Below are 15,254 nucleotides of genomic sequence, written 5' to 3'. Positions count from 1 at the left end.
AAATGCCTGGGTTCCAAAACAGGTTCTACCATTTTCTGGCTGTGTGGCCTTGGGCAATTTACTGAATGTGTGTCTCAGTTTCCTCATCTATAAAATGGAATAATAATAGTACCTATTTTACAGATACTAGGGCTTCATAAGCATTAGTGGATGAAACTGTCATTTTTTAATATTTCAGACATTTCCCCCATTTATCCTGTTCTGAATATAAATTTCAAATTAGACTGTAAAGCTGCAAAACTAAATGAGCTTTTAGGTGAGCTGCAGAGTGCTAGTCAGATTTTTTTCGTTTTTGGATTATTAGTCTATGTAGTATACAGAGCAGGATCACAATTTTTCTTACAAAGTTGGATACATAAATAAAATGTAGCTTTTTTCTCAATTACCGATCTGATTTTCCTCACAAATCTTACTCCTTCCTCTTCACTGGGTAGTGGAAGAGGCTGGAAATAAATTTGGTTTCATTTCATTAGGTTTCATTTATTCTCTTTGAAATAAATGCTCAGAATTTTAAATTCCTCCCATTCTACTGCTGCTCCTCTCTAAAGTGGCATCTGGGTATAGAGAGGAGGGCTTATGTGACCTTTTGATGTTAGACTGAAGGGATCCTCAAGCCTAACACTGGCTTTCGTTGTGCACAAGTTGGAATCCTCTGGGTAGTTGGCTCAGTTTCATACCTGGGCATTCTGCCAACATTTGCCTCTAAAGCTGATGAATTTGTGGTCTTGTGCCCCCTGTTCCTCCCCACTCCCCCCAGTTTGGCCCTCTCTCAACAACTCTCTTTGGTGCTGGAAACCCCAGTGATTCTCTGCCGCATACTCCTGTGGGCCTACAGCCTCTCTAGTCAGTATCTACGCCATATAGGGATTAAGAGACACCTCTTCCTGACCATGCTGCTCTGCTCTCTTAATGCTGTTGGGACCACAGTTAGTCCATCCGTGCTACAGAACAGCTTCCTTCCACAGTCCCAGTAGGGAAAAGGCAAAAGCCTCTTTGCCCTTGGCGCTGCTGCTTCCTTCTCTGAGGCTTCGCAGCCCCAGGTCAGGTTGATTACATCTTATTCTTCCCTTTCTTGTCTCTACTCCATTTACCCCCGTTCATGAGAATGGGAAGAGACATATTTCTCCCCTTTGTCAAGCCTCTTACTTCTTCCTTCCTTTCATTGTTTGGGATTTTAACTTCCTAATGGGATTTTAATTGCTCTAGTAGAACTTAATAGTGCAATTATCAAATCTGGAACATTTTTACATAGCAGTCATTGTATTTGGGCTATGCTGTCATATGGAATTCATTTAATAATCTCTACTAGACAAAGTTTAACAACTTGGCTGGGCATAATTCAAGAATGACTTCAGTCTAGAAAATGGCATGGATTTGTAGAAAATATTCTAACCAATTTCAGATGGTTTTACAGATATCTCACTATTGTTCCCTGCTCCCACTGGAGGACAAATAGTGGTAATGGTAAACATAGACAGGTGGTTCATTTTTCCAAACGGACTTCTTTTAATACTCTACTTATCTCCTTTCCTGAAGGCACAGCCATGCACCCTAGTTGACTGTAGAAAAGGGCTCTGAGGAAAGTGGGAGTTTTTGCCTCTCTGCTCAGCCTTTTGTTAAAGAACATCAGTTGCACCACACTCACTGGTGAGTTACCATTTTGAAGAGGTTGTGAAGAGTGATGCTCAGTGCAGGCACACCTCATTTTATTTTTTGCTGTGCTTTATTGCACATCATAGTGTGTTTTATAAAAATTGAAGATTTGTGGCAACCCCGTTTTGAGCTAGTCTATCAGCACTATTTTCCCAATAGCATGTGCTTACTTTTTGTCTCTGTGTCACATTTTGATAATTCTTACAGTATTTCAAACCTTTGCATTATTATTATATCAGTGTGATCAGTGATCTTTGATGTTGGTATTGTAATCATTTGGGGGCACCGCAGGCTGCACTCACATGAGATGGCAAACTTAATCGATAAATGTCGTGTGTGTTTTGACTGCTTCACTGACCGCCTGTTCCCCCATCTCTCTCCCTCTTGTTGGCCCTCCCTGCTCCCTGAGACAAACAATATAGAAATTAGTCCAATTAATAATCCAACAGTGGCTTCTAGGTGTTCAAGTGAAAGGAAGAGTTGCATGTCTCTCACTTTAAATCAAAAGCTAAAAATGACTAAGCTCGGTGAGGGAGGCAGGTCAAAAGCCACGGTAAGCTGCAAACTAGGTTTCTTGTGCCAGTTAGCCAAGTTGTGAATGCAAGGAAAAAGTTCTTGAAGGAAATTAAAAGTGCAATTCCTGTGAACATGTGACTGATAAAGCAAAACACAGCCTTACTGCTGATATGGAGGAAGTTTTAGTGATCTGGATAGCAGATCAAACCAGTCACAACATTCCTTTAAGCCAAAGCCTAATCCAGGACAAGGCCCTTATTCTCTTCAATTCTATGAAGGCTGAGAGAGGCAAGGAAGCTGCAGAATAAAAGTCTGAAGTTTGCAGAGATTGGTTCATGAAGTTTAAGGAAAGCCATTTCCATAACATAAAACTGCAAGGTGAAACAGCAAGTGCTAATGTGGAAGCTGCAGTGAATTGATGAAGGTGGCTACACCAAACAACAGATTTTCCATGTAGATGAAACACCCTTCTGTTGGAAGGAGATGGCATCTAGGACTTATTGTAGCTAGAGAAGAGAAGACAATGCCTGGCGTCAAAGCTTCAAAGGACAGGCTGACCTTCTGTTAGGGGCCAGTGTAGCTGGTGACTTTAAGTTGAAGCCAATGCTCATTTAACATTCGGAAAATCCTAGGGCCCTTAAGAATTATGCTAAATCTGCTATGTCTGTGCTCTCTTAATGGAACAACAAAGCCTGTATGACAGTACATCGGTTTACAGCATGGTTTACTGACTATCTTAAGCCTACTGTTAAGACCTACTGCTCAGAACAAAAAGATTCTTTTAAAGATTTTGCTGCTCATTGGCAATACACCGAAGAGCTCTGATGGACATGTACAAGGAGATTAATGTTGTTTTCATGCCGGCTATCACAACATCTATTGTGCAGCTCATGGATCAGAGAGTAATTTTGACTTTCAGATCTTATTAAGAAATACATTTGTAAGGCTATTGCTGCTATAGTCTTACAGTGTTATTAAGAAATTCATTTTGTAAAGAAATGAAAATTTAAAAAAAGAAATACATTTTGTGAGACTATTGCTGCTATAGGAACCACTATAGATAGTGATTCCTCCAACGGATCTGGGCAAAGTAAATCGAAAACCTTCTGGAAAGGATTCACCATTCTAGATGCCATTAAGAACATTTTTGATTCATGATAGGAGGTCAAAATATCAATATTAACAGGAGTTTGGAAGAAGTTGATTCAACTCTCATGGATGATTTTGAGGAGTTCAAGACTTCATTGGAGGAAGTAACTGCAGATGTGGAAGCAGCAAGAGAATTAGAATAAGAAGTGGAGCCTGAAGATATGACTGAGTTACTGTAATCTCATGATAAAACTTTAACGGGTGAGCAGTTGCTCTTATGGATCGGCAAAGAAAGTGGTTTCTTGAGATGGGATCTATACTTCTGATGCTGTGAACATTGTTGAAATAACAACAAATGATTTAGAATATTACATAAACTTAGTTAATAAAGGAACAGCAGGGTTTGAGAGGATTAACTCCAATTTTGAAATAAGTTCTGTAGGTAAAATGCTGTAGAACACCATCACATGCCACAGACAAATTCTTCATGAAAATATGAGTCCATTGATATGGACTCATATTCACTGTTGTTTTATTTTAAGAAATTGCCACAACCTTCAGCAGTCACCACCCTGATCAGCAGCTATCAATATTAAGGCAAAAAAGATTACTAGCAAAAAGATTACTATTTGCTGAAGGCTCAGATGATTATTAGCATTTTTAGCAATAAAGTATTTTTAAACTAAGGTATGCAATTTTTTTTTTTTTTTTTAGACAGGGTCTTGCTCTGTCACCCGGGCTGGAGTACAGTGGCACAATCTCGGCTCGCTGCAACCTCCACCTCCTGGGTTCAAGAGATTCTTCTGCTGCCTCAGTCTCCTGAGTAGCTTGGATTACAGGTGCCCGTCACCACACCTCGCTAATTTTTGTATTTTTAGTAGAGACAGGGTTTCACCATGTTGGCCAGGCTGGTATACCTTGTTTTTTTTTTTAACTTAACATAATGCTATTTCATGCTTAATAGACTACAATATAGTGTAAATGTAACCCATATGCAGTGGGAAACCAAAAAGTTCATGTGACTTGCAATATTCGCCTTATTGTGGTGGTCTGGAACCAAACCCACAATAGCTTCAAGTATGCCTGTATACACTTCTGTTTGCATTTCTTCCCACCACGTAGCTGGTACCTAGCCATAGAGCAAGGGAGCTAAGTTTATTAATACTACGTAAGTTTTGATGCTTGGGGGCAAGGAGTGAAGCTCATATAGGCCTTTGGTTCTGCCATACTCTAACTCAACTTTTGTCGGACAGGCTCGCCCTGGCCTAGCATGCAGTCATGCAACTAATAATAACAGAAAATATCAAAGCAGCAGAACTCTTGATTCCTTAGCTCCAGCTGCTTGCTCCCTCAAATTTCCCATCTCAGTTAATGACACATGATACACCTAGTTTCTCAAGCTTAAAATCCAAATCACCCTAGATTCTTCCTCTTCCTTTATTCTCCACATCCATTCCATCAGTCCTGCTGGTTTTACCTCCAGAATATTTCTTAAATCTGTCAATTCTTCATCTCTATTTAAACCCTTGCCCAAACTCCATTATCCCTTACTTGAATTACTTCAATTGGGTCCAAATAGATCTTCTGCCTTGTCACCCTGGCTTTTCTAGCATCCATCCACCATAGAACAGGCAGAGTGACCTTTGAAAAAATGCAAATTAGATCATATACTCTCCCACCTACTATTTGACAATACATTCTCATTATACTTTTGAAAAATACAAGATCATCACCATGGCCACGTGAGCCACCCCTTTCATTTTGGGTCGCTCTGCCCCTCACTCGCCATGCTCTGGCTGCATACGCTGTTTCTTGAACACTTCAAGGTTGTTCCTGCCTCAAGACTTTTGTACCTACTGAGGGCTCTACCTGAATGAATATTCCTTCTAGATCTTTAAATAGCTACTTTCAAATATGCAGAAAGCTTCCTTGACCACTCAGATTATACTAACTGCTCCCGTCTCATCACATACCCTCTTGACGCATCGGTCTATTTTGTTTTCTTTATAGGACTTCATCAAAATTATTTATATGTTGGCCTTTTATTGCCTGTTGCCCTACACTAGAATAACCTTATTAGCACATAGAAGAGTACCTGGTTCCAAGGAGTGCTCAATGAATAATTGTTGAATGAACATAGGACCTTGTATCTTACTTGGCTTTTTTCATATGCATGACTCACTGAGAGAATCCATCGTAGGAGAGGAATGAGTGGTAGGGCAGGATTGAGGCATTGCCAAGAACACCACTAAATGCCTTAAGAAAGAATTTTGAGTGCTAATGTTCTCCTTTCAAACATATCCCTTGTGGATTTAGCACAAGTGCTGAGACCACAGTAGAGAGCGGGGCAAGGATTTAGGATTCTGTGTGTCAGCCACTGCTGGGTCTGCCTAGCTTCTTGGATACATGATTAACACCAAGTCCCACCCCACCCCAAGTGTACCCATACTTTCCCCTTCCCAGCTGCCAGGCACATGCCCTCTTCTACCTTCGGTGTGAATATACCTCCTCTTTTCTCAGTTATGCACACTGTACCTTTCTCCTAGTGTGTCACATTCTGTCTTCGTGGTGTGCACACACCCTACTCTACCCCCATATCTCAGAAATCTTTCATGGAATCACTACAACTTTATTTTGGTAGACGGGCTCAAGACAGGGGTGGGCTGCACACATGGACCCTCCTTTGGACACAGGTGTTGGGGGTGAGCTTGGTGGGTAAGGGCAGATGCATCACGATGTTCCTGCTCTGCAGCTTAGCGGTGCCAAGGGGCCCTCCCATGTACACAGGACACGAGTACACAGTCAGGTCGGCTGGGGCTGGCAGGTCACTGGTGCCCGGGGCCTGTGTGCTGATGCTGACGGGAGGCAGAGGGCTGGGTTGGCTGGAAGGACTGTCCTGCAAGGCTCCAGCTATTGGGTCCCACTCCGCATGTAGGACCTGTAGCCCGATCAGCAGCAGCCCTCTCTCTGGAACCGTGGGGTTTGGACCATTCTCCACCTGGGGGCGTCAGAAGCTGGTCAGGCAAGGCTAGGAAGCTGGGAGGTGGCAGGTGGGAAGTGGGGGTTAGCGGGTAGGAGGTCGTGGTGGAGCGAGATCGGAGAAGCTAGCAGGGTTTCCGAGGGGCAAGATCACCAAGAAGGGGTAACTGCGAGGTGTAATTAGAGACTTCGAGGGGACTGGAACCGCGAACGAGGGGCGGCGCGAAGATACCCTGAAGTGCAGAGGGTTGCTGTTCATCTCCAGACGTTTATACTGGAGCTGACTGGAGACCGAGCCTCGGCTACCAGGGAAATTCGAGCTGGGCACATTCTGGTCCAGGGCAGCTTCCCCACGCAATGCCAGCAGCAGGCGGCGCGGGTGGCGAAAGGCTGACAGGTGGAAGACGCGCTCTGGTACATCACTGCTCGCGTCCGCGCCCACGCCCAAGTAACGAACCAACAGTTGCCCACGGCGCGACAACTGTCGCAGCCAGTGCCAGGGCGGCTGCGGACCGGCCGGCGCATGAGGTCGCCAAGGCAAGGGTAGGCGGCCAGTCCAGAGAGCGTGGGCCACCGCAGCACAGCGGCGGGAGGGGCACGGGGGTGCGCCCTTCAGCTGCTGCAACAGGCAATCAAGGTCGCCTTGTAGCGTGCCCACCAACTGGCTCAGTTCTAGAGCCTCGGTCTCTAAGACGCCCTCCAGAGGCCGCCGTGCATTTGGCCCCAGCACTGACCACGGGGCGCCAGACTCGTCTTGGCGAATCACGTGGGTCAGCAGATCGTGCAGTGACTCCAGCCTCCGGTTGACTTGCACTAGGCGTTGCCGCAGTCGCCTTTCCGCAAGCTGGGCGCCTCTTCGAGACTCAGGAACCCACACGGGTGAACTCCGCTGCAGCGCACTCAAGAGAGCGCGACTCTGGCGTCGCAACAGCCAGGCTTGGGGGCCCTCACTCAGTCCGCAGAGCCGGGGTTCAGGTGGTGAGGGCAGTAGGTGCATCTGGGCCTTGCACTCTGCCATTGCATCCAGCTCCCTTAGCTCTTGGGGATAGAGGTGAGGGGTGAGGGACAAGATGGACTCTCCCCACCCTAGACTCGAGAGAGTAGGCCTTCCTCTGATCCTTTACTGCCATCACCCCCATAACAGTATGAATATTACCCCCTCATATACCTTTATTGAGACTGCTGTCCACATTTCTGTGGGGGGTGGCATTGCATTGCACTATTCCCTACCCCAAAACAGATACCTGAGTGAGGCTTACCTGGGAGGGGCATGAGCGTGGCCAGCAAAGACTGAGGTGTGTGTGGCTGGACCCAGCTCCCGCTACTGGGGCTCAGGCAGGCTTGTGTGAGGCTAATCAGGGCCTCCCTGTCCTCAGTGTCCCCCAGAGGACCCCCGTAGAAAACTGAAGCTGAAGATGAGGTTAGAGTCTCTCAGTTCCAGTACCTTCAGTTTCCACCACCGCCAAAACCAAAGCTGTGAATTATATCCCACCCCCACCCTCTTCTAGGCTCTCCTGGGGGCTGATGACTCCAAGGGGGAGAGGAAGGGTCTCACCAGCCAGCTCTTGCATGGCAGCACGGGGATTGCTAAGACTTGCCCACAGCTGATCTTGGGTCTGAAGAACCTGGGTTAGAGTCACTTGACTCCTAGAGAAGGGGAGCGGAAAGCAAGGTTTCACATATCATCTATATGCTGAGGACTGTCAAGTCTTGTCTTCATTTCAAACCTCTCTCCTGAGCTTCAGGTTCATTGCCACTTGGCACCTCAAATACAACTTGCTTTCAACTGAAATCATCATTTCCCCCCATAAAACCTGTTCCACCTTCTATTTCAGTGAGAGGTACCGCCAGCCACCCAATTATCTAAAGCAAAAATCTGAGAGTCATCCTTGACACCTCCTTTCTCTTCACCCCATATTTATTCTCTATCCCTTCCATGGCTACTACCCTACTACCCATACCACAATCTCTTCCCTGGAGACTTCCAGAGTCTCCTAAAGCTGCTCTGCTTGCCCCCAGTCCTGCCTTCTCTGATCCATTCTCCACGTTGCATCCAGAGTGATCTTTCCAACACACAAAAAGGATATTGTTTCTTCTTCTACTTAAAACCCTTCAGTGGCTTCCCACTGTCTTCAGGATAAAATCAGGCACCTTGCCCTAGTCTTTTTTTTTGAGACAGAGTCTCGCACTGTCACCCAGGCTGGAGTGCAGTGGTGCAATCTCGGCTCACTGCAAGCTCCACCTCCCAGGTTCACGCCATTCTCCTGCCTCAGCCTCCCGAGTAGCTGGGACTACAGGCACCTGCCACCATGCCTGGCTAAGTTTTTGTATTTTTAGTACAGATGGGGTTTCACTGTGTTAGCCAGGATGGTCACGATCTCCTGACCTCGTGATCCACCCGCCTCGCCTCCCAAAGTGCTGGGATTACAGGCATGAGCCACTGTACCTGGCCTACCTTGCCCTAGTCTTAAAGGCCCTTTATAATGAACCTTACTTCTCCCTCCTCAACACCCAGCATGTCCACGTCAACCACACTCAAGTCTCCTCCCTTCTGCTGAGTTTAGGTCCCTCTGCTCAGAAAGGCCCATCTCTACCTGATTTGCCTCTGCTTTTAAGACTCAATTCAAAGTAAAATCTCAAAGTCTTTGGAGAAGCCTTCCTTGACTTCCCCTTGCCCTTGCTCTTTGGAGCTTCCAAAGATGAATTAGTTTTACTCATCCCAGCATATGGAAGATACTCAATGTTTGTTGAGTGATTGACTGAGCAGGAATGGGTGGGGGTCCCTCACCAGCGCCCCCTGTGCGCCTGCAGCCTTGTTCCATAGAGCTGCCGGTGTAGCAGGAGGCCATGGAGGAGGAGCAGAGGTAGTGCCTGGGTGGGGGGTTGCATGTAGAGTACTTGCTGGGCTAGCTCCACACTGTCAATCAAAACATGGCCCAGCTCCAGGGACTGGTTCCAGAAAACAGGCATGGAGTGCTGAGTCAGCACAGCTGGGGAGGAAGGAGAGTGCTGAGTCAGCACAGCACAGTTGCCCTCCCACTTCCAATTTGAGAGCCTGTAGGGGGTTAAGCTCCTCACCTGGCAAAGAAGCACTAGACTCTGCAGGCACAATAAGCCAAAGACGAAAATCTCTGTGAACAGTGCTTACATTCCTGCTTTCAGGTTGGTCTAAAAGCTGTTCTGATTCCAGGTCTGCAACCACTAGAGTCAGACAAGGGTCTGAGATCAGTCCTTGGATAAAGGGTCAGGCAGAAGTCTAGGAATCAGACTTGAGGCTAGGGGTGTCAGGAGTCAGATACAAGGCCAAGTGGACAAGTTTGGTGCTAGGTCACTGGCCATGAGGCCTGAGATTTCAAGCTAAGGCCCAAGTGTAGGATAGGATCCTGGAAGCCAATCTAGGCAATAAACTCACCCTTGGCTCTGCCTAACAGTTCCAGCAAGAGCTGTAGCAGCTCTTTCGGCCAATGGGGCATCAGATGACAGTTGTCCAGCACCAGCCAGTGCCCCTCATACATAGCCTGGGATAGAGTGCTGACCACAACTGAGACTGGGTCCCAGGCTTCAGAGCCCAGGGCTATCACCTGCAGTTGCTTCTGCCCCTGGGGACCAAAAAAGAGATGGCAGCATGACTCAAAGTGATCCTAGGGTGACCCGAGGGACCCAAACTAATGCTACCATGATCCCCAAAGTCCCTACGTAGTACAGAAAGATCCATGAAAATGCTTGGAGGGGGTCCCCCATGCCCCAGCCCACAGGAGCCTGGTCACTCTGTGGCCAAGCAACTAGGTTCAAACCTGCTGATACTTGGCAGCCAGTTTCTGGATGACAGTCAGAGGATGCAGAGTGGCTGAGGGGTGGCCAGGCGGTGGCAACAAGATCAGCATGGGCTGAGTAGCCTGACTATGTTTAAAGGGCATGGTGGGAGCATACATGTTTTCATCCAGGGGCCGACCCAGGATGCTAGTGGTGAAGTCTGCCAGGGCACCTGCCAGGCACTCAGGTCGCAGAACGCGCCACAGGATCAGCTTCTGGAGGAGGCTGAGTGGCTCAGGCCCTGGCCCAGGTGCAGGACCCAGCACTGTGGATGACAGTGACAGGTAAGCCTGCCAAGCACTGGAGTGGCCTGCCAGGGAGGCACACAGGCCAACAAATGGGGGCAGCAGCTCTAACATCTCACATTCATGCCAGGCTTTTGGCCCAAGCCAGGCCGGTCGAGCCACATCTGAGACTGGCTTGCTGTGGACTGTGCTGGGAGAGGCTGCTAGTCCAGGCCAGAGTGCCAGTCTTTCCAGCTCTGATGCTTTTCCTGTTGCTTGCAGCAGAGCCAAAGCGCCCAATGCACCCACCAAGGGTACTTGGGTAAGGCCCAGTGCAGTCACGGTGCTGCCCAGTAGCTGGCGGGTCAGGTGTGCTCTCAATTGCAGTAGATGGCTGGCCAGGTCCTCCCCGTGATTAATCTCACGTGGCTTCATGCTGTCCAGAGCCTGCTTGGTGACTGCCAGCCAGTTCTCTGGGCTCATACAGAAAAGTGGCAGCAGGTTCTGCAGTTGGCTTAGGGCCTTTACCATGGCCATTCCATGCCAAACCACAGGTCGATAGGGTGCCCACGATACCATCTCCTGTAGTTTCTGCCCTTCTAACTCTTCACAATGAGCACGCAGCTGGCATAGCTTTCCCTGGGCCCTCACTATGTTCCGCAGAAACTTGGCTGGCTTCTCACGCTTCGGATTCTGGAACAGCAGCATCGTCAGCAGCCGCTCCTGCATACACTCATTTGTTGGATGGATCTGGCCCTTTCCCACAGACCCCAAACATCTACATTCATCTCCACCCCCTTACCCAGGTCCATCCAATGCTCATCTCAACCCACAGACTGAGCCCCCAAGCACCTCAGCAGCCTCCACAGCCTTGCAGGTATCTAGGGCTCTGATCTTTAGGTCCTGCCAGCGGGTCTCGAGGTCAGGATACTCTCTGCACAAGATTTCATGCAGCATCTGTTCTTCCAGTATTTCCATGTTCAGGCCCAGATCCAACACATTCAGCCCCTTTAGCAGTTCACAACCTAGCGCTTGGGGTAACATGGGAGATGCTTAACCTCTTCCCCTTGGCAGAGCCAGGGGGTAGAGTAGACAGGGAGTATGGCTCCCTGCTATAGACCTGTGCCTGCTCTGGGCCAGGTTGAGTGAAGCCCTCTTAGGGCTGGTGCTGAGGGCCTAGTGTGTCCACACAACTGTGCTGGCAATTTGCCCTCTGGGCCTCACCTTTTTCCATGGCACAGAGGGAGAGGGTGGTGCTGAGATACAGACAGAAGCCAGGCTGCACCTGGGGTGGACTCAGCTGCTCCCGCTGCAGCAGCCATTGCAGTTCTTCGCACCCTAGACCCAGCTCCACATTGGTCAGTAACACAGGCAGGCCTGTGAGAGGGAGGCAAAGGCACCCTACCCACAATGCCAGCACCCATGATCCCCATTCCCCAGGCACGAGGTCTGGCTCTGACCAGCTTCCCTGTGGCTGATAGGAGGGTTCCCACAAGACGCTTCAATATCGTTAGTGCCTGGGATGAAGGATGGGAACTGAAGTTAGACTGAGGTGTGGGAGGCCTGTGGGGTCACAGAATGGGGCAAGTCAAAAAGGGGCCAGGGTGGGTGGGGACCAGTTCTCACCAGAAGCAGCTGCCTCCTGGAGCTGAGAACCCAGCTCTGGGTCAGCACCTGAAAGAACACTAAGGTAGGGAAGAGATGGAAGCTGAGTCTCACAGGCTGGCTTTGACCCCTGGCTCTCTGTCTTCTCCTCCTCTTTCTCTTCATTTTCCTCTTGCTCTTTCTCCTGCTCATTTTTTCTTTCCTCTGCCTTCTGCTCTTTCGTCTGGTCCTTAGCCTCATTACTCTCTTCACTCTCATCATCTTCCTCTTTCATGTCCGTTTTACTCTCTCTCTTTTGATTTCTCATGAGGCCTTTCCCTGGGGCAGAAAGATTCAGAGGAGCTCTTCTTAGGGGAGGAATCAGACTCCTTAGGGGAGGAATTCACTGAAGGGCTCCATTTCATGAGGGAAGGTCTGCAGGAAGACATCTTAGGAAAGTTGCTTAAGCTCTCTATGACTCAATTTTCTTATCTGCAAAATGGGGTTGATATTAGTGGCGACCTCATAGGGTTACTGTGAAGATTAAATGAAATGATACATAGAAAACACTTAGATGTGCACGTAGTGAGCACTCAATAAATGTTGGCTATCACAGTTATTACTCTAAAATTCCAGGGAGGGATCCTATTCATCCTCTGTCTTCACATAGCCTCTCTTCTGTATTTTCTATGCCTTTTCTTCTGCCTCTTGTAAGGGCACTTGCAGGATTTAGGGCCCATCCGGATAAGAATCAGGGTGATCTCATTCAAAGTCCTTAACTTAATTACATCTGAAAGGACCCCTTTCCAAATAAGGTCACATTTTTCTTACAAACTCAATCCCCAGCCTCTTCTTCTGGGAAATAAACACTCTATTCCTTTTCCTAGAAAATGTTCCTTCCCATACTCCACCCAGATGGGTCCCCGATCCAAACAGAGCCAACAGAAATATTCCCCAGGATTTCTGAACATTGGATAAATTTGGGTAGTGCTGAGTAGACCAGGGAAGTGGAAGATCATGGACCAATCAGTCATGTAGATTCAGAATCATTGTCATAAAGAGAAAAAATAAATGTGACCAAATTTATTCCTATAGTATAGGCTGGTGAAATCTGGGACATCCTGATCACAAAAATACAGTGTCCTCATTATGAAGGGAAAGACCACATGAGGCTGAGTGTTGGGCAGTTCAGAGACTCCGGAAGCATTGCATTTATTATGCCTGCTTACCTCTACCCTCAGTGGGGGCTGGTGCAAAAGATCTATTCTCTTCCAGAGGCAGCGGGTCCAACCAGATGAGGGCCTGGTTGCTGGGGTCAAGCAGCAGAGGCCAACGGCAACTACTGTAGTGTGTGGGGCTTCGCAGAAGCAAGCCTGCCAGGTGCGCCGACTTTGCCTGTGGCTTCAGGTTTCCATCCCACTGGTACTGTTCCGATTCAGAGCTCAGCAAGGACAGAATACTGAAGGGAGAGTGTGTAGCCAGCAGGGGGTTCTTTGGTGGTACGCTGACAGATTTTTGCTTCCGCTTCAGTGCCTGTGCCACATCATCTGGGCCCAGAGCCTCCTGAAAGCCCCTACACAGAGCTAACCACTTGTCCAGTAGCTCTTGGCGCCGCAATGGTGGGAAGGGACCCAGGTAGACGATGGCAGCTGAACATAGGAGGGTATCTCCGAACACAGTCATGCAGCGTCCCTTCAGCTTCTGGAGTGGAAGGGAAGACCAGAGGCTGTGTAGGCCAGTGAGGAGGGTGCAGGCAGAGATATGGCAGAGGGAGCGCAAGGTGGGGTATGGAGGAAAGTACGGCAAGGAGTGCAGAGAGGGACAGAGGGAGGCAGTGAGGGCACAGGGAGGAGCAGGCGAACGGCATAAAAGGAACGTTGGGGGAGACATCTGGGAGGGGGATGGTTACCTGGAGCTGTGTAGTCCAGGCACGCATAGGCGTGAGCAGTGCAGCCTTCATGGGCCATTTGTGATACTGCCCACACTGTGCTTGACTGAGGGTCTTTGCCACGCAGTTGTGGGAAGCTTGGGCATCCTCCACCATCTTAGCCAGGGCCAAATTATGCTCCAGGGTCTCCTGGGCCTGAAACTGGTAGTAGCCCAGGCGGGCCTGCTCCCGAGTGAGTGTTGCCTCCACTTGCTGCAGCAGCAGGCCCGTGGGCAGTCCCCGGCAATGTGCCAGCCCATAGTGCAGAACAGCCCAGAGCCAGGCAGCCAGGCTGGCTGCAGGTCGGCTCACTGCCCGCAGGGCTGCATCGTTCATACCTGGAGCCTTCAGAATTAGATGTAACTTTATCAGCTCTGAGTCTGTTATCTTCTCCTTGGGGAAGAACACCAGCTCCTGGAAGGATGTATGTTAAAGGGATGGGGAGGACACGGGTGCTCTGGACCTTGACCCAACAGTTTAGCCTTGCCAAGTGTCCCTTTTATGCCTCCCCTATCCTCCTTCATTGTGCTCCACCCTTCCTACCTGATAAAAATCCTCAGTGCATAACAGCTGTTTGGCACTGGCCCAGCCTGTTTCATGGTGGAACAAGTCACACATTGCATCAGTCACCCGGACCACAGATTCTGGTGGTGCTCGATAGCTCCGTATCTCCTCAAAGTCAGCCATCTGCAGCTGGCTCAGAGGCTCCAGAAATGCCTTGCTCATCTAAATGAGGAGAGATACCCTCTGAAGTGAGCTCCTGAGATGTTCTGTTCTTCCTTCAAGGTGTTTTTAGGGGAATCATCTCCTTGGAGTCCCCATGAGAGGCCACTCCCCAAGCCATCCTATTACCTTTGTCCCCTCCCCCCAGGAGCCTCCATGAGTCACTCCATCCTCTCCTCTTGGTATCCTTAGAGGGGTTGCCCTCTTTCGAGAGAGGAGCAGTGCAGGGCAGGCGGCAGGAAGAGCCCACCTGCTCCAGGAAAGCCTCTTGCTGAGCTTGCAGGGCATCCCGTTGCCTGGCCAGGTTCTCAATGAGGTTCTCTTGATGCCGACACTCTTCCAGCTGCTGCTTGTGTAGGAGCTTGCTTTGCTCTAGCTGCTGCTGAAACATGCTGAGACTCTGCAAAGAGAGATCCAGGCCCTGCAGCTCCAGATCTTGGGGCATGCGGGAAACCCCAGAAGACCCTATGATCCTGGAACTGTAGCACACTCCTCACTTGAAAGACTGACCACGTTGAACTCCAAGTAGGCCACAGAGAGAGGCTGAGCTCTGGGTCTGTCACTTATTAGTCTGTGAGTTATCTAGTAACGCAGCCCCAAGTGTGTGGTTGCTTCTTCTGCAGCCGCTTCACCCGAAGACTATGTGTGTAACAGTTATGTCCCACTACTCTATATTTTAGTTGACCCATTAGCAGCAGTTGTCACAGAAGACAGTTCCCTCCCTCTTGAGGCATCCTCCTCTCTTG

The 15,254-nt window shown here is 48.9% G+C and overlaps 2 protein-coding genes across 9 annotated transcripts in view; one reads left to right on the top strand and one right to left on the bottom strand.

Annotated features, from left to right (window-relative positions):
- Positions 1 to 15,254, top strand: part of RRP8 (ribosomal RNA processing 8) — a 105,386-nt gene that overhangs the window by 26,276 nt on the left and 63,856 nt on the right. The gene's annotated exons all lie outside the window — the stretch shown is intronic.
- Positions 5,867 to 15,254, bottom strand: part of DNHD1 (dynein heavy chain domain 1) — a 74,380-nt gene continuing 64,992 nt past the window's right edge. For all 6 annotated transcript variants that reach the window (XM_054661986.2, XM_063782674.1, XM_063782673.1 and 3 more), the window contains 15 exons: positions 14,759 to 14,908; positions 14,329 to 14,511; positions 13,768 to 14,199; positions 13,088 to 13,559; positions 11,901 to 12,197; positions 11,499 to 11,651; positions 11,127 to 11,305; positions 10,032 to 10,997; positions 9,650 to 9,836; positions 9,316 to 9,438; positions 9,026 to 9,227; positions 7,793 to 7,884; positions 7,497 to 7,646; positions 6,470 to 7,275; positions 5,867 to 6,256 (listed from right to left, as the gene is read on the bottom strand). In XM_054661986.2, the coding sequence (XP_054517961.2) occupies positions 5,906 to 6,256; positions 6,470 to 7,275; positions 7,497 to 7,646; positions 7,793 to 7,884; positions 9,026 to 9,227; positions 9,316 to 9,438; positions 9,650 to 9,836; positions 10,032 to 10,997; positions 11,127 to 11,305; positions 11,499 to 11,651; positions 11,901 to 12,197; positions 13,088 to 13,559; positions 13,768 to 14,199; positions 14,329 to 14,511; positions 14,759 to 14,908 (4,743 nt within the window). In that variant the 3' untranslated portion in view covers positions 5,867 to 5,905. The remainder of the gene's footprint in view (positions 6,257 to 6,469; positions 7,276 to 7,496; positions 7,647 to 7,792; positions 7,885 to 9,025; positions 9,228 to 9,315; positions 9,439 to 9,649; positions 9,837 to 10,031; positions 10,998 to 11,126; positions 11,306 to 11,498; positions 11,652 to 11,900; positions 12,198 to 13,087; positions 13,560 to 13,767; positions 14,200 to 14,328; positions 14,512 to 14,758; positions 14,909 to 15,254) is intronic.

This window comes from Pan troglodytes, chromosome 9 (genome assembly GCF_028858775.2).
Source record: "Pan troglodytes isolate AG18354 chromosome 9, NHGRI_mPanTro3-v2.0_pri, whole genome shotgun sequence".
Taxonomy (NCBI): domain Eukaryota; kingdom Metazoa; phylum Chordata; class Mammalia; order Primates; family Hominidae; genus Pan; species Pan troglodytes.
Note: the sequence above shows the minus strand (reverse complement) of the source record. Positions and strands in the feature narration are given on the sequence as shown.